Source organism: Nannobrachium achirus (assembly GCF_963921795.1).
Source record: "Nannobrachium achirus genome assembly, chromosome: 7".
Taxonomy (NCBI): domain Eukaryota; kingdom Metazoa; phylum Chordata; class Actinopteri; order Myctophiformes; family Myctophidae; genus Nannobrachium; species Nannobrachium achirus.
In genome coordinates, this window is record NC_137816.1 from 2514441 (window position 1) to 2538998 (window position 24558).

Genomic DNA, 24558 nt, shown 5'->3' on the forward strand with positions numbered 1-24558 from the left:
TAGAAATAGTCATCTAAGAAAAAACTTAGGTAGACCAAGCACCTATTCAGTAAAAAAGAAAAGAAAAGTTAAACTATGTGTATGCTCAGCTAAATGCACCTATAACTAAACACAAGTGACAATGTGAATATTTTATGTTATGGGAACATAATATACCGGTATACAGGGTTCCCACGGTCATGAAATTCCTGGAAATATTTTGAAATTAGAAAAATATTTTTCCAGAACTGGAAAAGTTTTGGAATTGATCAAGGGTCCTGGAAGGTCCTGGAAAAAATAGCTATGCATTGTCTTTGGTTATTTTGTTAATACCTCTGAAATGACAAATTAAACATTGGCCAAATTGTCAAATATTAGAGGCAGAAGGTTGAGAACCACTGGCATACACTACCTGTCTTTAGGCATTGCGTATAGGAGTAAGCGACTTGTTATTTAGCGGAATTATTGTTATAATATAGTCTTGGAAATTGGGTTAAATGAAAGATTCTGGAAAAGCTTTGGAAAAGTTTTGGAAATTCATTGGTAAAGATGTGTGGGAATTACCTGACTTTCGCCAGATGGTGGCAGCATTGCTTATGCATTGCTTTACCATCTGGGCTCGCTCCAGCACAGTTGATAACACTCGTAAAGTCCCGGGCCGGACCAATCAGCGGCAGCTATGGGCGGGCTCTGAGCGGCTCTGAGCCAATAGAGTCTGATTGCAGACCACGTGGAAACCCAGGAGGCGGATTCTGGGTGCAACGTCATGCAGACAGGCCAATATGAGTGGTTGGAGTTGGCACGGCCATATCCAATCACCTGCTTTAGAATTTGAAAAAATGGCCCGCCCCTTACATCGGTTGTGCTGGACCGAGCCCAGATGGTAAAGCAGAGCGTTATGCAGGCATACGCAATGCTGCAAACCATCTGGCGAAAGTCAGGTTAGTGTGGGAACCCTGTATAGAGTCACAGTTCACAGGTCGGGAAGCAACACACGTTACCTATGTAAGAGGCATTTCTCAATATCTGTATCATTATATTTTCCATCATAATCAAAGGATTATCAAGACAGAGTTAACATTTAGCTAACAAAATGCAGCGTGCTAAAATGGACGATGCAAATACACAAACACTTAGAAGCGCACAAATAGTCCAAGACTCCATGAAGCAGCAATTATCCCGTAAGACGTTGCCATGGGGCATATCAAAGAATGTTCCAGATATTACTGCCAACATACTGTATGACGCTTCCTGTCAAGAGTCCATGCCAGGCCATGTGAAAAGTTGCGCTGGTGAAAAGAGCCACCAGGCTGTCTTTTGTTTCTGTAATATTTACCCCCCCGCTGACATTAGATGCCAGCCATTAACCCATTTAGGCCTAGAATTATTTAATTATTTAGATATTGGAAAAATAGCAGATATACAAGCTCACTGCGAGCTTGTAGATCTGCTATTTTTGAAAAAGTTGTGAAAATGTGTGCAAATCTTTGAACATATGTATTTTTAAAGCAAACGTTTGTATCTCAAATTTTGCTTCTGGGTGGTCCCTGGAACTAAATATTTTTGAGTTGGGGGTCCGTGGCCAAATACATGTCATTTTGGGGGTCCTTATTATGAAAAAAGTTTGAGAACCACTGACATAGTAGTCTCTCAAGAACAGACTAACTGAGCTCCAGATGAGTGAAAAGGACCATTTCTTTGACGATGGCCGGCCAGATTGCTGACATAGAAACATAGGTTTTTAAAAAAAACCTTAGAAGGACTCAAAAGACACTTATAGAATCGGGTCAAAATTCTAATTTTCAAATGCTTCTGTATATACTTTAGTCAAAATGGGAGCCAAAATATCTATACATTTTTTAAAGTACTCGATAGGGAAGCCATCGTTGCCAGGTGACTTCCCCATTTTCATCGCTGCAATAGCATTCCTGACCTCTTTCTCATTAATCGGTGCATCCAGAAATTCAGCCTGTTGTGGGGTCATTTCGGGAAGATCTATCCTGGAGAGAATTACCACTTTTTGTATTAAGAAGAAAAAATAAAAAACATTTGAATTATAAAAAAAAAAAAAATCTAATTTTCACGATTTTTCAAAAATAGCAGATCTACTGCCGCGCTGTGAGCTTGTATATCTGCTATTTTTCAATAGTTAAAGCATAAAATAATGATACACAATACTGTGTACCCGTTCTAAATGCGTTAAATGACTGTGTGGTGACCCTGCGAGGAGAGGAAGAGGCAGAACACAGCTCTCAGTGTCGGGACAAAGCCTCATGACTGCAGGAAGAGTGACAAGGACCCTGTGGCTTCTCTTTTCCTTTCTTGTCCTTTGTATGTGATTTCTGATGGCTCCACACTTCCTCGGCTGGCAACGGCAGTGAGAAAATGGTGGTTGGAACAGTCATAGCCATTGATGTGAATCGGGTGTTTTTCATTGGGGTTTTTCATGGGGGCATGGGATCTGTCATCTTCTGGTTACTGTCACGGTGTGCATGTGTGCGGAGACGGAGTGGATGTGCATTGGCTACAGCTGTGGTTTAACACATTATGCATTAACTATTGAAAAATAGCAGATATACAAGCTCACAGCGCGGCACCGAGTGCCGCGCTGTGAGCTTGTAGATCTGCTATTTTAGAAAAATCGTGAAAATCTGAATTTTGACCCGATTCTATGAGTGTCTTTTGAATGCTTCTAAGATTTTTTTAAAAACCTATGTTTCTATGTCAGAAATCTGGCCAGCCATCGTCAAAGAAAAGGTCCTTTTCACTTAAATGGAGCTCATTAGTCTGTTCTTGAGAGACTACTATGTCAGTGGTTCTCAAACTTTTTCATGTGAAAGACCCCCAAAATGATATGTATTTGGCCACGGACCCCCATCTCAAAATATCTAGTTCCAGGGACCCCCCAGAAGCAAAATTTGAGTTACAAACGTTTGTTTTGAAAAGACATATATTCAAAGATTTGCACACATTTTCACGACTTTTTTCAAAAATAGCAGATCTACAAGCTTGCAGCGCGGCACTCGGTGCTGCGCTGTGAGCTTGTATATCTGCTATTTTTCACTGGTTAAAGCATTCAATAATTCTAGGCCTAAATGGGTTAAGGAAGACATTTCACTCGTATGAATGTATGCCTTTTCTTAGTTAGCAGTGTACCGTATTGTTTGTAGCTTTTTCCTCAGCTCGCCCTGTCCTTCAATGAGTAACTCAGACACAAAGATCCATTGCTTTAATATGGTCGGAGTAGAGAGAGTACAATAGAGCGGTATAGTAGTGCTCTGCAGGAATGTGGAAAACAGCAAATACGATTTACTCTCTGGAGTGTTCTGCCCTTCAGCTACTGTACAGTATGTATACTGTCTAAAGCTCATTCATAAACACACACACACACACACACACACACACACACACACACACACACACACACACACACACACACACACACACACACACACTATAGGTATATATATATATATATATATATATATATATATATATATATATATATATATATATATATATATATATATATATATATATATATATATATACATCACTTGTTGGGACATTACATAGACTTCCATTCATTTTTATGCAAGTCATGTGGCCTTCCCCTAACCTCTATCCCTATCCCTAACCTCTATCCTTATCCCTAACCCTAACCCTAAACCTAACCCTAACCCTAACTGTAACCGTTGTGGGGACCTACTATTTTGTCCCCACAGTGTCAGAGGTCCCCTGCAGGTGACTGTGTGAACATGCATTTAGTCCCCATAAGTATAGCTAGACAAACTCACACACACACACACACACACACACACACACACACACACACACACACACACACACACACACACACACACACACACACACACACACACACACACACACACACACACACACACACAGACAGACACAGACAATATAGTAACAATATAATATATACAGCCGGCATTATTCACAAACTGCTTGAAACTACGGCATGAATAAAGATGATTTATTCATAACACACAAACACATGTGCACGCACGCACGCACGCACACGCACGCACGCACACACACACACACACACACACACACACACACACACACACACACACACACACACACACACACACACACACACACACACACACACACACACACACACACACACACACACACACATGCCAACATACCGTATGCCTCCCCCAGGGTTACACACACACATCCAGCTCAGGATCATCAGGGGATATGGTTTCTCACCACAGCATCTGCCTCAGCATCCAAGCCATGACCCTAAGGTCATGGCAACCACTGTCTGAGACAAAGAGGTCGCTATAGGGCAGGGTTCCCCAATAGGCGGCCCGCGGGCCATTTGCGGCCCGCGGGGGGCTACTGTCTGGCCCCCACCAACCCCAGTAATAATGGTGGTATAAGAGCAGCAACAACACTAGTATATCGTCGCTGTCGGGTGGAAACCTCGTATCTCCAAATTTGTTCGTTCTTTCGCAAATCATACAAGGCCATCGCACAAAAGTAGTGAAAACAGCAGATCTACAAGCACACAACGCCTCGCACCGCGAGGCGTTGTGTGCTTGTAGATCGGCTGTTTTCACTAGTTTGAATCATTTTTAAAATGATAAATTCAAAACGAACGGTTTTGGACATGCAAGATTTTCACCCGACAACGACGACGAAAACTGTCGCTGGAGCAGTAGGAACGCCACCGTCGCCCCCTGCAATGTTGTGGCCCTCGGTTTGGTACCCTAGACATAATTCGGCCCTTGGGGAAAACTAATTGGGGGAACCCTGCTATAGGGCTTCACATGTGAGAGAGCTTCCAGCAGTTGGGTTGTGAGGCTGGGCAAATGATGAGACAGAGAGTGATTAAATGTAATTATCTCTAAGTCAATCAATGCTTTAAACCAGACAGGATATCTTTGCGTTGCCGCCGAACACTAAGTTTGTTTTTTGGCAATGAAGCTAAACCATTATCGGCATCGTATGTTCCTCAAATCGCAACAACACTGATACTTTCATTCATATCAATGTATTTAAAACGTGCGTGTAAGGGAGGGTGAAACGAGTTACCAAATAATCAATGCATTGATCAATAGAAAGTTATTTTAAATTAAATTGTCAGCTTAGTGATGTATCTAATATCTTTCTTCACTCTATTTCACAAAGCAGACAAAGAAATGGCTCAGGCCTATACAAAATATATAATGGTAAAAATAACAGCAACTGCTGACATTCTACTGAGTCACTGCTAAGCCAGAGGAGGTTGTCCACTCTTTAATTAATGTAGGAAGAAGGAAGAAGGAAGAAAAGGGTGGAGCGCCTCAGGCTGCTTCTGGGGAGGCGGGGTCCACAGACGTCCAGGTTTGCCTGGCTGTGATGAGGTTGCCTGTGGAGAGGCAACGAGTGGGAGAGAGCGAGAAGGCAGAACCAGAGAAGCCAGAGAGGCCCTCATTGTGCGCTATAGAGAGAGATCTCTCTCTATAGCGCTGCTGCTACTCAAAGATTTGCCATTTCAGATCATGACAAGTGACGAGCCAGTGGGCCAATTACATGAGTTATATTTCGTCGTTGTCGGGTGGAAACCTTGTATGTCCAAAACCGTTTGTTTTGTATTGATCATTTTAAAAATGATTTAAACTAGTGAAAACAGCCGATCTACAAGCACACAACGCCTCGCACCGCGAGGCGTTGTGTGCTTGTAGATCTGCTGTTTTCACTACTTTTGTGCGACAGCCTTTTATGATGAAGCAGGGCTTTGCTTTGCGAAAAAATGTACACATTTGAAACTTGGAGATACGAGGTTTCTGCCCGACAGTGACGATTTACTTTGTTGGCCACCCAGCCCCCAAAATGGAACGAAGATAGATATTATTATTTTTTTTCTTTTTCCTAATGGCCGGCCTGGACCGGCCCGGGAATGAACCGGCCGTTTGGGAGTTGTCCCGCTTTTCCCAATGGCCAGCACGTCCCTGAGATCAAGAGAGAGTTGAGAGGGATGAGAGTTGGAGTGACTGGACGGGAGAGTGGTGGTGGTGGTGGGGTGGGGGGGTGGGGGTGTGTGTAGTACTAGCCCTCTGTCGAGAGTCATCAGCATTAGTAGGAGGAGGAGGAGGAGAGGGTGGGAAGTGACTGACTGTAAGGGGGAGGGGAGAGAAAGAGAGACGGCCAGAGGGACGCGTCAGGCCGTCTGCCTGCCTGCCCTGAATCTGAAGGAAGGAAGACAGAGAGACAGAGAGAGGACTTTCTGGTGGCTGTCTGTTGTAGGCAGGAGGAGGGTGGGTGATTGCCATATGAATGAGACCACCGCCAGGGTGCCGCTGTATAGATGATGCACACCAATACGGTAAGATGGGACTTTGACATCAGCTCATCAGGAGAACTTTATAGGAAGCATGTTCCAGAGATAGGTTATAGAGGTGCTGCATGGAGGCAAGGTAGCAGGCAGTGAAATGCCAACGACAGATATAGGGGCAATTGTATCATTTCTTCTCTCTGTCAGAATCATCATTTCTGTTACTAAGACATGGCGCGAGTGCTTGAAAAGACCTCGCACTGTTTTATTCACACAGGGAGTGATCTCAGCTGGCAGTCTTGTGACATTTTCTGATGGATACAAAGTTGTTTCCTCGCTGCGTTTGTGTGCATGCGCGTGCATGTGTCTCTGTGTGCGTGTGTGTGTGTGTGCGTGTGTGCGTGTGTGTGTGTGTGTGTGTGTGTGTGTGTGTGTGTGTGTGTGCATGAGAGTAAATGCCTCCATGTACGCATATACAGTATGTGCAAGAAGTTTGTGGGCACACACATATGCATGCACGCACACGCACACGCGCGCGCGCACACACACACACACACACACACACACACACACACACACACACACACGCACACACACACACGTATGCCCTCCCTTATGGCAGTGATCAATGAATGACATCCTTGTAAAGAGAGCTCAAAGCAAGCCTCTCGCTAACCATCCCTCAGGCCGCTCTCTGCTGGTCTTCTGTTCTGCGTTAATTCTTTAACAAGATGCCATTATGCAGCAGACATGGACACATGGCCTCACAGTTCAGACCAATCTAGCTTTTCATTCAGGAAGGATGAATGTTTACCACTCTACATGATGCATGAAACACAGTGTGTTTCATCTACAGAGTAGAAGCATATCGTCGTTGTCGGGTGGAAACCTCGCATCTCCAAGTTTCAAATGTGTATGTTACTTTCGCAAAGTAAAGCCCTGCTTCATCATACAAGGCGGTCGCACACTAGTGAAACTAGTGAAAACTAGTGAAAACAGACGATCTACAAGCACACAACGCCTTGCGGGTGCGAGGCGTTGTGTGCTTGTAGATCGGCTGTTTTCACTAGTTTGAATCGTTTTTAAAATAAAAAATGCAAAACGAACGGTTTTGGACGGTTTTGGACATACAAGGTTTTCACCCGACAATGACGATATGCTGCGTGTGATTTACTAGCTCTTGAAAATGGTGTTACTGGAAGGTATACCGATGCAGAAGCCACTAATACGTCATCAGTACAGCAGTGTTAATTTTGTGATGATGACAATTTCGTCAACAAATAAAAACTAGATCAAAGTGTGAGGTAGGGACTAGTGGAGAAGAGATCCGGTAGAACTAAGGCATTTTATGCTTGGTTGTGCGCAGGTGTCGTGCTATGAAAATAGAGCGTTGTGAGTGATAGATAACTTAATTAATAACTTAAATAAATATGGATATGGATACATCCATAGCCAAAATAAGACAGAGACAAGCCAAAGGACTATCAATAAATTGCTGTATTGAAGAAAGTCAGACAAAGAGACAAACAGTGAGCATACCATCCTAGTGGCAGCTGGCTAAATTCTCTCTTCCATAGATGGAAGTTAACATACAGTATATAAAGAATACAGATTATGACAGTTAGATCGTGGGACTCATTGATTCGTTCCCATATCAAAACAAGAAGACAGAGATACAGTATAACCAAAACATGATCTCGTAGTCAGGGTAACCACAGTCACCATGACCTGTAATCCACTAGCCTGAACTTACAGTACAACCAAAACATGGTCTCCTAATATTCTAAGTTCAGACAGTAGTTCATAATATAACCTAATAAATGAATCGTATAATTATGTATCATAATTCATATCTAACAGTCAATATGAATTGATAAAAGGATGATATTAACCATAACAAAATACCTATCAGTGAGCTTGTAGATCTGCTATTTCCGGCAAGTGTAAACCAGGCATTACGACACCGTCACGGGTCTGCCAAAATACATTTTAGTCATGACTAAAACGAGACTAATATTTTAACTTTACAGATGACTAGAATATGACGAAAACTACATTTCATTTTAATCAAAAGACTAAAATATGCCGTCAAAATGAGCACTGCAGTACAGATGAAGAGCCATTGACACGTTATCAGTGGTAAAAAAAAAAAAAAAAATAACAAGCTTGCCTGTCTTCCAATAGATCCAATGTAGTTATCGTTTAGTCACAAGCTCTTTATTAATACTTCTTCATTGGTTAAATATTTATAAAAACCCACAGACAGACTTAACTACTTTGCATCCATATTTTGGTAATGTCATTACAGGAGAACATTTTCTAAAATGTTCCATACAGTACAGAAAATGGCAGATATTGTATGAGCTAAAAGAAGATTCCATGATGCGATGCTTTGTCTGCTTGGAGATCAGCTATTTTTGCTGTTTTCACGTGACACTGTCATACAACAAAATAATATAAGGTGGCCGCACACACTGGTAGCCAAAGTGCCAATATTTTATTTTAGGACGCCGAGCAGGGACGTGCTGGGCCCCTGATTCAGCCCGGGAAAAAGAGTTGTAGAGGCCCTCATTGCGCGCTATAGAGAGATCTCTCTCTATAGCGCTGCTGCTACTCAAAGATTTGCCATTTCAGATCATGACAAGTGACAAGCCAGTGGGCCAATTACATGAGTTATATTTCGTCGTTGTCGGGTGGAAACCTTGTATGTCCAAAACCGTTTGTTTTGTATTTATCATTTAAAAAATGATTTAAACTAGTGAAAACAGCCGATCTACAAGCACACAACGCCTCGCACCGGTGTGTGCTCGTAGATCTGCTGTTTTCACTACTTTTGTGCGATGGCCTTGTATGATGAAGCAGGGCTTTGCTTTGCGAAAAAATGTACAAATTTGAAACTTGGAGATACGAGGTTTCTGCCCAACAGTGATGATTTACTTTGTTGGCCGCCCAGCCCCCAAAATGGAACGAAGGCTGACATTTAATTTTTCATTTTTTTTCCCTAATTGCCGGCCTGGACCGGCCGCTTTTCCCAATGGCCAGCACGTCCCTGCCCTGGAGAAGGCACAAAGACTAGTATTTTAAAGTATTTTGCCGTGGGGAGTCTGGGGACCACTAAAAATGACTTTGGTGTGCGTAGCGTTCTCGTGCACACTGTCATACAACAAAGCATAAAACAGTGTTATGCTTTAATGTACTGGTTCCCAAATGTCAAATTTAGCTTTTGGGTCACGAGTTAAAAAGTTTGGGATACTGCTTTAATGTCACTGAAATCATCACTTAAAAAAAAACGTAGAAACAAGGTTTCTTCCAGACAATGACAATATGCTGTCTTTCTGGTGTGGTTTGAGGCAAGGGTGAGGGTGACAATAATGATGGCAGCATGGGGGTTTGGGGACGTCTCAATTTGCATGCACACACTCACCACTCACTGCCACCAGCTCTGTTTCTAGGACACTGAACAATACTGAATAGAGGGATGGCTAGATGATGTCATCTAGTCAACTTGCCACTGATCTGACAACGGGCATAAATCTTCTATTTCACATCGCTGTTTGGGGGCAACTGATATAGACTCTTGGTGGTCTTAAAGAATTATATATAAAAAAAAGATATACTATGTATACTAATACTCTCCAAATTGAAACCACATCCGTCAGTATTGTGAGAAAGAAAATTACAGTTCATTACTTTGGCTGATTGCATTTGTCTCTCTCTGATAGTTAACTCTAACCTTGCCTACCAGGCTTTCTGAGAGAAAGCCTGGTGTTCGTTCACAACAGGCCGTTTGGTTTCCGCCTAAAGCGTGGAAACCACTAGAAGAAGCGGCGTCGCTTTGATTTGGTTCCCTCCGTTTGTTTCCGCAATCCTTATTAAAATGCTCGAGTAGCCTAGTGTAGTCTTGCCAGTCGCTAAAAGTTGGTCTAAAAGATGCATATACGAAACGAATTTTTCAAAAGCAAAACTACTCCGCATCAAGGAGTTTATTAGGTAGGCCCTAAAAGTGTGTCCTTGAGTGCAGGGGAATATTTTGGGTTAAAACTGAATCCGGTTTGATCTTTCCGACAAATTGTAGTCCTTTGAGTACTACAACATGACGTTTTGTGGTTTCCGCTCCAGACCGGTTACAAACCCGAAAAGTGAAGTGATCCCAGACTAGTTAACTCACACAACAAAGCAAGAATTCTATCAAGATACATTCTTGTGCGTGACGAGAAAAAGTAGCTACTTGAGTCATACTGAGTTTTTGATCTCACCACTTTGCCACTTCTCTTTGTTGTGTGGCGTGCGTGATAACCGAGGCTTATTCAGAATGAGAGGGTCTAAGGACTTCATTTGATGTGTGATTTGTCATGCAGTGTAACATTTGGTGGAACTAGCATATAGCTTGTGGCAGTTATTTGTAAGAAACTGCTTTAACTTTGCATTCTCTACTTAAAAAAAATAGAAGCATTTAAGTTCAGAAGTCTCACTCCCTTGTCTAATTGGATGAGATTTTCTGTAGCATCATAATAACGGTTGACACTTCTTGAGACAACTTGTCATGATTTGCCACTATGAAAATAACATTGAAATCTTATCATGTATACAACATGGGTCTGGGTGAGAATTCGATAATTGTTATCAGCAATATTTTCACCACCTTTGTATTAGGGCATTCACCAAATATTAGAATATTCGAATATCAAAGTCACTATTCGATGTTGTTCACCAAAGTCGAATATTCGTTTATTTTTTATTGTTTTCTCTTTAAAAAATATATAGTTTATAAAGCTTGGCTACTAGATAGGAAGTCATAAGAATGAGTTGTCAATTTGTTAATGCTCTATACCAAGGGTTCTCAAACCTTTTTAGGCCGTGACCCCCAAAATAAACATATTTGAACTGGGGACCCCCACCCTGACAAGCACTTGGAATTGTAGGTATTACATTTAATGTGACTCGGTTCCGCAGATAAATATTGTGAAAATAGCAGATCTACATGCTCACAACACCTCGCAACACGAGGCGTTGTGAGCATGTAGATCGGCTATTTTCACAATGTTCGCCTCTTGCTTATTTGGCCAGTCCTGTCGAATATTTGACTATTCGAATACTTTGAGGTCAAATAATTTGAATACTAAAAATCACTATTCTTGAATGCCCTACTGTGTATATCATCCTCTCTCTACTAATACCAATGCGAATGAGATGTCACTCTCACAGAATAATGTTATTTTGTTCAGGGCACCTGGGTGGCTGCCTGGTAATAGCACAAGGCTTTAGAGTCCTTCATGCAGTTGGCCCAGATTTGAATCCAACCGAGGCTCATGTTGCTGCCTGCCATTCCCTCTCTCTCTCCCACCTCCTGTCTCTCTGTCGTTGTCACTATTGGAAATGAAGCAGAGATGCTTTTCTTTCTAAGACGGTTTACTAAGACGGTTTGTTAGGATCAGTGGTGGAAAAATAACTAATTTATTTTACTTAAGTAAAAGTAACAATACTGCAATGTTGAAGACCCCTGGTGTAAACACTTGATCTAGCCTGCACTTACTCTGTTACAAGTATAAGTACTTTACACCACTGGTTAGGATGCATTTTGATTGAAAATCCCAATAATTATATCAATGTTTGATGTATATCACAGCAAATGATATTGTGACCAAAATACAGTATGGACGCAGCATAGTGCAGGCGGGAACAGGGCCTGTTCTCCGACATACTGTATGTGTCCTCCATATATCGGATAAAGTCATCAATGGCTGGGTAGCGCCGAATCAGCCTGCGCGTCTCTCAAAAAAAAAAGGACGGCGATGGGCAGGTAACCTGTTGCCATCGCCTTCCTGAGCCACAGGGCCGGATCTACAATATGGGCACTTTGGGTGGCAAAAAAAAAAAAAGAAAAGAAGTTGGGGAAAAAAAGATAGAAGAAAACCTCCAGCCATTTAGTTGTTATCTAATCCGAATGAAATACATTAAATGATGCCCTCAACGCCCCAATTTTGTGTGTTTTATTGTTGAGAATGCTGCTGCTAGTACGATTGTGTATATAGTACAATGTGCCACCAGCGCTCGGCTGCATTTTGGGGGAAGGATATGGCTTATTTTGACCATGTAGTAGTACTATAATAGTACATTGTTATTTTTTTTTTAAATGCTGAAAACAGTTAGTCTGGAGCCCTGTAGCGCGTACGTAGAGGGGGGCCCTTGGAGCTTCAGTGCCCAGGGGCCCTCAGAGGTGCTAATCCTGGCCTGCTGAGCCATCCTCTCAGGGCCTCGTCGTGCCGGTATGGACCTGCAAAGGTTGAGCCAAGAAGTAAAAGTTAGGCTACTTAAACTTCTTCAGGTGAAAGAAGCACCCCGTCACGCGCGTCTGTGGCAGCACCGCTCTGAAGGCGTTCATCATCGCCATTTCGTAGTCCATAAGGACTTTCTCAGGTCTCCACACAACAATGAACAATGCTGAGGAGGTACGGGTATACTTCCGCTGGAACGGAGCCACCTGCAGCACTGACAACTACCTGAGCAGCCATCAGCGGCCACATCAGGACATGGACCGTGTTGAGCCTATGGATGTCAGAGCTCAAGGCCACGCTCATCTGGTAGTGACGTGTGGAGAGCGTCTGGCGGAGATGGAAGTCAAAAGTAAAGCCTCCGAGTTAAAAGGCCCAGTCAAAAAATAAAAATCACACCCAATGTGAAGTGAGCGGTGGTCGTGCTTGCATAACGTCTAGGATGTACAGGCTATGCTACACAAACACACACAATGCTATGGCAAAACGCTGAGGAGAAATGGCTACAGACACACACCCAGCCACTCTATGGAGCGGTTTACCACCGCTCAAAAAAACACAGATTTAATGACATCATTAACTCATCCCCTCCCCTTTTACCATTCAACAACACAGTGGGTGTGGCTAACTTCAGCTGGGTCACCACCCACCTGACAACCAGGTATACTTAATGAACTGGTTCTGGCCACATAAAAAAACTAATCTGAACACTCTGTAGGCCTACACTTTTTGAGAAAAAAAAAAAAACAACTGATCATGTTTTAGAGGGGGAAAAAATCATGGCACCCCATTTCTCAATATTTCAAACATGAAAAAGAGAGTTCCAGCACTCTTTGTGTTCTCAGAGAAATAAATACAAAAGTTAAAACTAGACTGCACTCTGTCGAGGTGCCAGCCTTCGCTTTGTGCACTCGTGGCCATATATGGCTTACTGTGCACCAGCAGAGTGCGCAAGTACTGTGAGCGGTGCTGTTTGGTGCTGTCTGTATGTGTGTGGGTGGGCACGTTGGCACGAGGTGGTGCACAAGTTGGTCGAGGTGCCAACTTTTGCCTTGTTATTTATACCAGGTCTCCCTTGTGGTGATGTCACCAAGAACGCTGCTCCCTCATTGGCTAGACAGAGGCTCTGCCTTTATACGTTCAGACAGAAACTGAAAATGAAATGTCTATAATCTCTGTGTGTAGCAGTGGGAAGTCGGTCGGTTCAGCAGTTCTATGGTGACAAATTTAACATAATATGGGATAACGACAGGCGTCGGCTTCATGGATTGGACACATATTCTGTGATGTTTGTGCTGCTGTACCTATATAAGTGGCCACACACACAGTACAGCTGCATTCTCTTACAGAAGAAGACTTAATTAATCAACTTCAACCCTCATTTCTGCTGTTGAGTGAAATGATGCGTTGGACCGTTCATCTCAATGAAGCACCAAATAAAGGCTTTTGTCACGCTGCTGTTGTCGTGGGAAACAAGCTGTACTCCTTCGGAAGGGACAGTGATCCTCAGTTTGGTGTGCATGTCTTCAACACAGTGTCTTTATGGTGGAGGAAGTTACCACCGGAGACAACTGGAAGTGTCCATGAGGTTCCCTCTGTGGGCTGGGGCCACACAGCTGTGTTGATAGAGGACATGATCTACATCTGGGGAGGATATAAGGGATATAAAAATTACTGCAATGTACTTTATGCATTTGATGTAGACACCCACAGATGGTTCAAGCCGAGGCTTTCTGGAACTGTTCCAGAGGGGAGGTCAGACCACTCAGCTTGTGTCTTGGGGAAGGTTATGTACATCCATGGAGGATTGACACAGCATGGATACACCAATGACATCTACAAGTTGGACACCACCACAATGGTCTGGTCTCTCATTAACGCCAGAGGTACTCCTCCACCTGCTTCAGAATATCACTCTGCCACCATCGTTGGGACAAAGATGTTTGTATTTGGGGGCTGGGGGTGTCAATCCTACAACATCAGAGTGTATGACACAGATACCAACTGTTGGCTGATCGCACCTTATGCACAGCTTCATCCAGAAGGGTTTTGCGGTCATTTAGCCTTTGCCTACAAAGGAGAACTGTACATATTTGGTGGACTGAACCACGATGGCCAGAATGTTAATGATCTGTGGAAATTAATTCCACAGACCTTAACCTGGAAGAAGATTGAGCCCAAGGGGAAAGGCCCGTGTTCAGAGAGGTATTGGATGTGCTCTTGCATGCTGGGAGATAGTATCATCCTCTTTGGAGGATATGGCGATTCTAAAGACCTGTACATATTAGACTTTAGTCCTAGTCTCAAGACGCTATGCAAGCTAGCAGTTATTCAGTACAGTTTGGAGCAGTGGGGACTCCCACATAACATGAGGTGGGAACTGGCAGCCATGACTACAAATAGCAAAATGAATAAACTGTGAAAACAACTACAAATCAAGGGGGGGAAAACAGCACATGGAAGAAAATAAGGAGGGAAAGCAGGGCGTGATTCCTAAACCCACCAGGATTGAGTTAAGACCCGCCTCCTCTCGATAATCTTAAGTATGAAAGTGCCCATGAACATTAGTGCTGCTCGCTCAAGTGCAAAGTACGTACTACCTACTGATCCATTACAATAATACACGCAGCATAATACGCCCAAAGCCATATCCAAACCATAACAATTTAACTGATAATCAGTAAGAGTTTTTATTTTGAGCACAGTAGTGACAAATTAATAGCTTTCTCAGTACGTTTTTCTCTTTAGCAAAGTTACAAAGTTTTCCCTTTATTAAGCACAGTACAATTAAGTCCGTTTCAAGATTTTTTTAGCACAGTTTATTTTGAGCACTGTTGTGAGAAATTAATAGTTGTGCATCGTGCAAATGCAGGCTTTTCTCAAGTACAAGTCTTCATGCCTCTGACTTTATCCATTCCACCCTCCATGTGTCAGTCAGGCAGGGATTTCAGCCACTCCTGGAAGTCCTCACGTTTCCGCGAGGCGGGTCTTAACTCAAGCCTGGTGGGTTTTGGAATCACGCGAAAGCAGGACGTGGAACTGAGATCTGAAACCCTTCACAAAATGTTAATACATTTTAAAAAACATCACACCCAATGTGAAGTGAGCGGTGGTCGTGCTTGCATAACGTCTGTCTTCAGACAAGGATTTGAGTCTAGGATGTACAGGCTATGCTACACATGCTATGGCAAAACGCTGAGGAAAAAGGCTACAGGCATACGACATTATGACATCACTAGACAAACATGATGCTACGTACACACATTTTGCTATGGCAAAACGCTGAGGAAAAAGGCTACAGACACACGCACAGCCACTCTATGGAGCGGTTTACCACCGCTCAAAAATATTCATCAGAAAAAGACAATGTGAAAAAAAAGACAACAATGTGGTGCAGATCTACTTTAGTGTCTATTGGAAGGCAGACAGAAAAATAGGCTGGCACACACTCAAATCCTCAGTGATTATGTATCTCTTTCTAACTGCGAGAGTGTACACATGTAACCAAATGGACCCGTAATGTGTGTACACTCATACACACAATTAAAGACACACTCCCCGAGGGGCTCGGGTGGAACAGTGGTAAAGGACTTCCCACCAGTGTAGAGGTTTTGGGTTCGAATCCCCCGTAGTGCGTCCGGCTTTGTGGAGTGTAACGGTGAGGCCTTCATAATAATAGTGAATCACATTTTTATAGCGCTTCCCACATTTATACACCAATGGTGGCAAGTTGACACCGACCGACTCATTGGAGGCAATGTGGGGTTCAGTGTCTTGCCCAAGGACACTTCTACTGTATAACAGTAACAGTTTAATAAGCAAGAAAATATCCCTAGGTTAGTGCTTCAGTGTTTTTACATAGTCTGTCTCCATGAACCTATAACATTTCCCCCCTGCTCTATTTTTCTCTCAGATGTCATGGCGTCCGACCTACCGAAGCTCCAAGTTTCGAAATGTCTACGGGAAGGTGGCCAACCGGGAGCACTGCTTCGACGGCATCCCCATCACCAAGAACGTCCATGACAACCACTTCTGTGCCGTCAACACCAAGTACCTGGCCATCGTCACCGAGAGCTCTGGCGGGGGGTCTTTCATCGTCGTACCTGTATCTCAGGTAAACCACTTCAGCTCCTTAGGAACAGAGAAACTCTGCTGGTCGTCAGATGATTGACCAGCACATCTCCATGAATTCAAGGCTTCATGGGGCGTGTAATTGTTTGAATATAAGTATTTTTTGGAGAGATCTTCTCCTTTAAGAGAGACTCTGCCAAGGTTCCATGCTTCAAAAGCACAAAGGCCAAATACCATCAAACTATTATCAGACAGCAGTGTTCACAAGCCAGGGAGCTCTCTGCAGTAAGAAGACCACAGCTGTATGTGAGCAGCTAAGATATGTCCTCAAAGGGGGTCCGGGACCCCCAGGGGGTCCTCAGTTTTACTACAGGGGGGCCGCCATATCTTTGTGTGATAGGATCATTCTTTTAGATTAACAACTTGAACCCTCGCATCCATATTCTTAGGAGAACTTTGGCCTAAATTAGCAGATCTACAAGATCTCAACGCCTCGCAGTGCGAGACGTTGAGAGCTTGTAGATCTGCTATTTTCGGCAAATAGGTTGGGTGTGGAGGTAAAAAAGAGCAGACCAAGTACTGAGTGATAGGTCAAGTTTACAATTTAAGTGATTAACTCATCTGGTGCCGATCCCGAACTAGTTCGGCTTTATTTCAATCCAATACAATCTTTTTTTTATTAATTCACTTACCCCGAGCTGCTTGTAGAGTCGTGGGTGGTCCTGGCTCGCTAGCCGCTAGCCAGCTAGCCGTTCTACTCTGTCCGACGATATATTCCATTAAAAATGGTTTAAAATACATTTTTGAGCTCCCCAATGTTCACCCGATGTTCGGCGCCGCTTCCGATGAGTACACGAGTGTGCCGATCCCGAAGTAGTTCGGCTTTATTTAAAGCTATACTGTGTAAGATTCTCAACTAGTGGTCAGTAGCCATATAGCAAACCGCGGTCGCGTTCGCGTCTTTCGCCCGTTTTTCGTACCTTCACACCCCCGCGTCTGCCTCCACAACGCCGAGAGCTATCTTTGGAGGGGTCCCTGGTTCCTGTGCGTTCAGGCATTCCGGAGAAACGGACTACTTCACCCTGCCTGGTAGGCGAGATTACCTTTTGAGTAAAGAGACACACGGGCGACTACAAATATGGCGACCCCACTTCAAGATGCGCTGTGATTGGCCGGTAGTGTACCATGTGTGCATGATCGGCGATGTGATTGGGCAACGTATACACAACGTATACAGATGATGCAGATTACGTCAATTTTGCGCGAAATCCGGTCCACGGCCAGGATCATAGAAAACATATAAAGAGAAGGCTTCAGAAGCTGAAAATAACGGAGTGGGTGTTCTAAAACTTTAGCGATTTAACAGTTAGGACAATTTTAAGATTTGTTTTATAAAAAAAGTTACATGGTACAACTTTAATTAAATGAATAAAATGATAAGAGGCCTTCTGAAGCCTAGCTTGATTTTTGTAGCTACTAGCCGAAAGCTAACAACGTCCCGGCCGGCCGTAATTTGCGAACGCAATCGCCAATCTCCGCCTAATCCAATGAAAGACCGCATCTTTAAAGGCTTATATCTCTTTTTTGTGTTTTAGGAAAGCGGCGCGAGGTTTATTTACGGCGAAATCGCCCAAAAATGATCTTTTAGATGACAAAATGGGAATAGCCATTCTGTTAGCATCTTCATCCGGGACATTTCCATGCCGTGCATGAACGTGAGCACGTCAGGTCCTGGAAGCTGAAGTCCTGGAAGCTAAAGCGCTGCTCACAACGCCTCGCGTTGCGAGGCGTTGTGAGCTTGTAGATCGGCTATTTTCACAATGTTCGCCTCTTGCTTACTTAATATTTGACAGTTTGGCCAGTCCTGTCGAATATTCGACTATTCGAATACTTTGAGGTCGAATAATTTGATTAGTAAAAATCACTATTCGTGAACGCCCTAATGTAAAGTAAGATTATTTTTTTGTCTTGTCTGTGTTGAATGTTTCAACCACAGCTGATCGTTTCATGGTTGGTAAAGGAGGTTTCACAAATAAAAACAGAACAGCAACCAGTGTTCCAGATTTGACCTAGAAACAGCTGTTAGCAGTAGGGAAGGTAGGACAGCCAAACTAAAATTAAAATACTGTTTATTCTGCACTTCGCTATACATAGCACTGTTTGGATGGCAGAAAATACACATAAATATATCACCAGTTACCAGATACTGCAGTGCAGGGGTAGGCAACCTTTATTATCAAAAGAGAAATTTTTGGCCCAAAAATGTATAAAAAATCCGTCTGGAGCTGCAAAATATATGTTTGCTTTATTTATTTATTTATTTGTTTCGTGCCTTTTCAGGTCTTGCAGTATTAGCCCTACTTTTTATTGTTTGCTAATTTCTCACAGCAGATCAAGTGTACCAGTAAGCATGTATTGCAGCTTTGGCGGTGAAACAAACAAACATGTCCAGGCATTAATACATTATTTATGAAAGAATAACTTGCCTACTACAATAATAAATTGTGATTAAAATGTAAAAAATAAAACAAAAAACCCTCTTATTCCTTTACATACTTCTTTGCCCAAGCAACTGGGAGCCACCAGAGAGGGCCTAAGGCTAAGAGCCATATGCAGCTCTAGAGCAGCAGGTTGCCTACCCCTGAGAAACAGTATATGCAATGCGACTTCGCTGGAGGACCCCATGACTCGAATTGCTATTGATACAATAACCGAAACATCCCCACATTGAACAAACATGTCACGGAGGCCTCCATGGATTGATTCATTCCTCTTCTTCATGTTTGACCTGGAAACACATTGTTGCTATGAATGGAAATGTCTGTTCTATGTACAATTATCTATGAGATAAACACTATCGGTGTAACTGTGTAGTCCTTTCTTGTGAAGAAAGAATGGCTTTTGTCCTCACGGTTAGCTCATGGTGGATATAATTGAATAAGATTAATGGCTCTATTTTAACGGCGGAACCCTGTGCCATGGCGCCTGGTCTTGTCTTTTTGGCGACACTGGGGTCATCGTTGATCCCATTTAGAATGGGTACACATTTTTTGTTTCATTTTATGCTTTAACTATTGAAAAATAGCAGATCTACAAGCTCACAGCGCGGCACCGAGTGCCACGCTGCGAGCTTGTAGATCTGCTATTTTTGAAAAATCGTGAAAATTAGAATTTTGATGTTTCTATGTCAGCAATCTGGCTAGCCATCGTCAAAGAAAAGGCCCTTTTCACTTAAGTGGAGCTCAGTTCGTCTGTTCTTGAGAGAACACTATGTCTGTGGTTCTCAAACCTTTTCATGTGAAGGACCCCCAAAATGATATGTATTTGGCCACGGACCCCCATCTCAAAATATCTAGTTCCAGGGACCTCCCAGAAGCAAAATTTGAGTTACAAACGTTCACTTTGAAAATACATATATTCAAAGATTTGCACACATTTTCACAACTTTTTCAAAAATAGCAGATCTACAAGCTCGCAGCGCGGCACTCGGTGCCGCGCTGTGAGCTTGTATATCTGCTATTTTTCACTGGTTAAAGCATTCAATAATTCTAGGCCTAAATGGGTTAACATGGGGCTAAACAAAACCACACAATTCACGAGTCAAGAACCACATCATCGGGTATGGTCGAGGTTGTTTATTGAAATAAACCATGGCTGCATAAGGGGAGTAGGGGATGTACGGTAGGATCCGGGAGAGTTGCTGACCCAGGAGTCTTTGGCGTGGAGGTCGATCATCATCAGCGTCATCATATCTTTCATGGAGGGCGACCTCCAGCACGAAACCTGAGAAGAGGAAGAGAGAGAGAGAGAAGTAGACAGCGAGAGAGTGAGAGAGAGCTAGAGAGGGAGAGAGAGCGGAAGAGCGGCGAGAGGGAGAGAGGGAGATGTTGAGTGTCTAAACGTCAGTAGAATTCGGCGGAAGTGCCGCCCAAGGAAATGACATTGACGCTTTGCAAATCGGTTTACATTCTCTGTGAATGAAACAAGTGTTGTGATTGGTTGAAAAAGATAGTTTCCGGGGGAAATATGTCCCTATTAGGGATGGGTATCGTTCACCTTTGAATTGATACGATACCCTTTTCGATACCATTTTCGATACTTTTTATTTAAGTTTAACTGCTCTACCCCTGCTGCGGTAGAGCAGAGGGTGATGATGATGATCACACAGTGTGGCGGAGCGGAGAGTATAGACGTTGGATAATCATCATAATAATAAACATTATAGGCTATTGTCGGCTATTTTTCACAGTTATTAAACTCTCAGTAGCCCAACTGTTACAGATGCGACCGGCCAGGGGTGCGTTCCAGAGTATCGAAACAAGGTATCGTTCGTTTTTACGTGAACCGATACCCGATAGTATCGACGTCATGCAATCGATACCATTAAAAGTATCGCAGGCGATACCCATCCCTAGTCCCTATAGACACTCTCTCTGCATTAGGTCGTAACCAGGCGTTTCTCTTCGCAAGATGAGTAGAGGCTGGGAATGAGGCTAGGTGGTGGAGGGATGAGAAACGCATGGAGGTTTCTGGGTGGTTTGGGCAGGTTATAAGTAGCTATACTTATTTGGGTTTGGGTTTACTGTAGGGCGGGGGAAAAGTTGTGGTTCTCCGTCTTCTGAACATCTGTTATCCCAGCTCCATTAATTACGGGGAGAGAAAGGTCATTAAAGATTTTGCCTCAGCAAGTATTCCAAGAAAGTATGCACAAACACACTCCGCGGCTGCATCTCCGCCATTATGTTCTGCTGCTTCCCCGTGACTCTTGACTTATGTCTGTGCTGAAAGATCGATCATTTTAAGGGATCCCAGCACACTCCAACACACGATGACCTCATGGGTATTCAATTTTGCTGCGTGCGCAAATGTCTTAGAAATAATCGACCCAACAGAAATGTAATAATCAGACTGCTAAATAAGCCCTTAATCCTTGATAAACATTGTCAAATCTAAGATAATTTACGGATTTGACCATAACACTGTCACACAACTAACTCTCCCCAGAATACTGCCACTGATTGCCACTATTCTGTTCTGTTACAACACTTAACCCATTTAGAACGGGTACACATTATTGTGTATCATTATTTTATGCTTTAACTATTGAAAAATAGCAGATATACAAGCTCACAGCGCGGCACCGAGTCCCGCGCTGCGAGCTTGTAGATCTGCTATTTTTGAAAAATCGTGAAAATTTGAATTTTGACCCGATTCTATAAGTGTCTTTTGAATCCTTCTAAGGTTTTTTGAAAAACCCATGTTTCTAGGTCAGCAATCTGGCTAGCCATCGTCAAAGAAAAGGTCCTTTTCACTTAACTGGAGCTCAGTTAGTCTGTTCTTGAGAGACTGCTATGTCAGTGGTTCTCAAACCTTTTCATGTGAAGGACCCCCAAAATTATATTTATTTGGCCACGGACCCCCATCTCAAAATATCTAGTTCCAGGGACCCCCCAGAAGCAAAATTTGAGTTACAAACGTTCGCTTTGAAAATACATATATTCAAAGACACATTTTCACGACTTTTTCAAAAATAGCAGATCTACAAGCTCGCAGCGCGGCACTCCAGCGCGGCACTCGGTGCCACGCTGTGAGCTTGTATATCTGCTATTTTTCACTGGTTAAAGCATTCAATAATTCTAGGCCCCACCATCAAGGATCCATAACTGGATCAATTTCTTGGCAACTATAGAGCACTTAAGGATGCATTTCCTTTTGGTTCTACTGAGAGGATGAGCATACAAAGAGCATATAGAGTCAGACATTCTGGGTGACAGCAACTGTTTGTGGAAAACAAACATCAAGGTCCTGGCAGTGTCAGGTTATGCAATTTATTCTTCATGCATGACGGCTATATTCAGGGTTCCCACGGTCATGAAATTCCTGGAAATATTTTGAAATTAGAAAAATATTTTTCCAGTACTGGAAAAGTTCTGGAAGGTCCTTGGAAAAAATATCTCTGCATTGTCTTTGGTTATTGATTTTGTTAATACCTCTGAAATGACAAATTAAACATTGCCAAATTGTCAAATATTAGAGGCAGAAATTGTGAAAATAGCAGATCTACATGCTCACAACGCCTCACAAATAGAACCGTGTTATACAAAATTCCTCAACTCTTCCCAGTCCTCAGTTAAAACATGATTATTTCGGGGGTCACGGCCTGAAAAGGTTGAGAACCACTGGCATACACTACCTGTCTTTGGGCATTGCACATAGGAGTAAGCGACCTGTTATTGAGCTGAATTATTGTTGTGACCGTTAGGTCGCAGTTTAGTATCAAAACCTCCACCGGCCGTCCGTCCGTCCGTCCGCCGGTCACACGTCACACCTTTGCCCGCTCATATCTCCGCATCAGTATGACATCACACTGCTGACATCAGTATGACATCACACCGTACACAAATGACCCTTATATAAGACCGGCAAGAAACAGTGGTCTAAAACAGTGGTTGCTATGGTAACCAGTTGGTTGCTAAGGTAAAAAACATGGTTGCTATGGTAAACAGTTGGTTGCTAGGGTAAACAGTTGGTTGCTAGGGTAAGAAAACATGGTTGCTATGGTAAACAATTGGTTGCTAGGGTAAACAGTTGGTTGCTAGGGTAAAAAAAACATGGTTGCTGTGGTAAACAGTTGGTTGCTAGGGTAAACAGTTGGTTGCTAAGGTAAAAAACATGGTTGCTATGGTAAACAGTTGGTTAGTAGGGTAAACAGTTGGTTGCTAGGGTAAAAAACCATGGTTGCTATGGTAAACAGTTGGTTGCTAAGGTAAAAAAAAACATGGTTGCTATGGTAAACTGTTGGTTGCTAGGGTAAATAAAAAGCAGCAAGAACGCAAAGCCATTGACAAGGCCCTGCAGAAAATGCATGACACGCTGCTGCGCCACACTCAGCACCCCTAAAAACCAGTACTTGGGATTTGTTGATGTAAATGTTCACATAGAGTGTAATAATTGGTAAAACAAACTTTTGGCCTATTTGTGGAGATAAGCGACCAACGGTCGCTTATCTCCCGATTAGGGAGTCTTACTGGTTATATAGTCCTGGAAATTGGGTTAAATATTCTGGAAAAGTTTTGGAAATTAATTGGTAAAAATGTGTGGGAACCCTGTATATTTCATGTATGTATATATACAGTATATATATTTGAAATATATTTCATAGGCTTTTCTGCCTTTATTTATAGTGGATATAGTAGACATGGACAGGAAACAGGGAGAGAGAGATGGGAAGAGACATGCAGTAAATATTGTCGGGAACGGGACTCAAACCCGCGATGCCCTGTCAGGCTACTTTAGAGCCATGGTGCGCGCCTCATGTGTGTCTATTTGAATCTAAATTAGCCTATAATACTGGTTTTGTTGCAATTGTTGGTTTTAGTAAAAGTATAGAAACTTGAAAATACTCCAGTCAAGTATTAGTTGGTTAAAAATTACCCTAGCTGTCAAACATTTTCCCCGCCATTTTTAAAAATACACCCCGGCCAAATTTGTTTAATAACCCTCTTAGATGACAAATCCATTGAGAAACGGAAGTGACCCAGCTATATAGTACTTGAGTAAATGTACTACTTTACTTTACACCACTGAAAAATAATAATACATTATAATTGTCCTTGCCAAAAAGAATGTCTGTGAGTGTCCAGAAATGATGAAGCATTATCACACTTTTACCACAATGTCTGTGTGTGTGTGTGTGTGTGTGTGTGTGTGTGTGTGTGTGTGTGTGTGTGTGTGTGTGTGTGTGTGTGTGTGTGTGTGTGTGCGTGCGTGCGTGCGTGCGTGCGTGCGTGCGTGCGTGCGTGCGTGCGTGCGTGCGTGCGTGCGTGCGTGCGTGCGTGCGTGTGTGTCACAGGCAGCTTATGAGGCATTTATGTTTGTAATGCATTAAAACAGTGGTTCTCAACCTGTGGGTCGGGACCCAAAGGGGGGTCCCCAAATTAT

The 24558-nt window shown here is 42.9% G+C and overlaps 1 protein-coding gene across 1 annotated transcript in view; it reads left to right on the top strand.

The window, feature by feature from the left end:
• The window catches only part of coro2ba (coronin, actin binding protein, 2Ba), an 87943-nt gene that overhangs the window by 43902 nt on the left and 19483 nt on the right, over nucleotides 1-24558 (top strand). The window contains exon 2 of the mRNA XM_080730698.1: nucleotides 16460-16660. Within this exon, the coding sequence (XP_080586824.1) occupies nucleotides 16460-16660 (201 nt within the window). The remainder of the gene's footprint in view (nucleotides 1-16459; nucleotides 16661-24558) is intronic.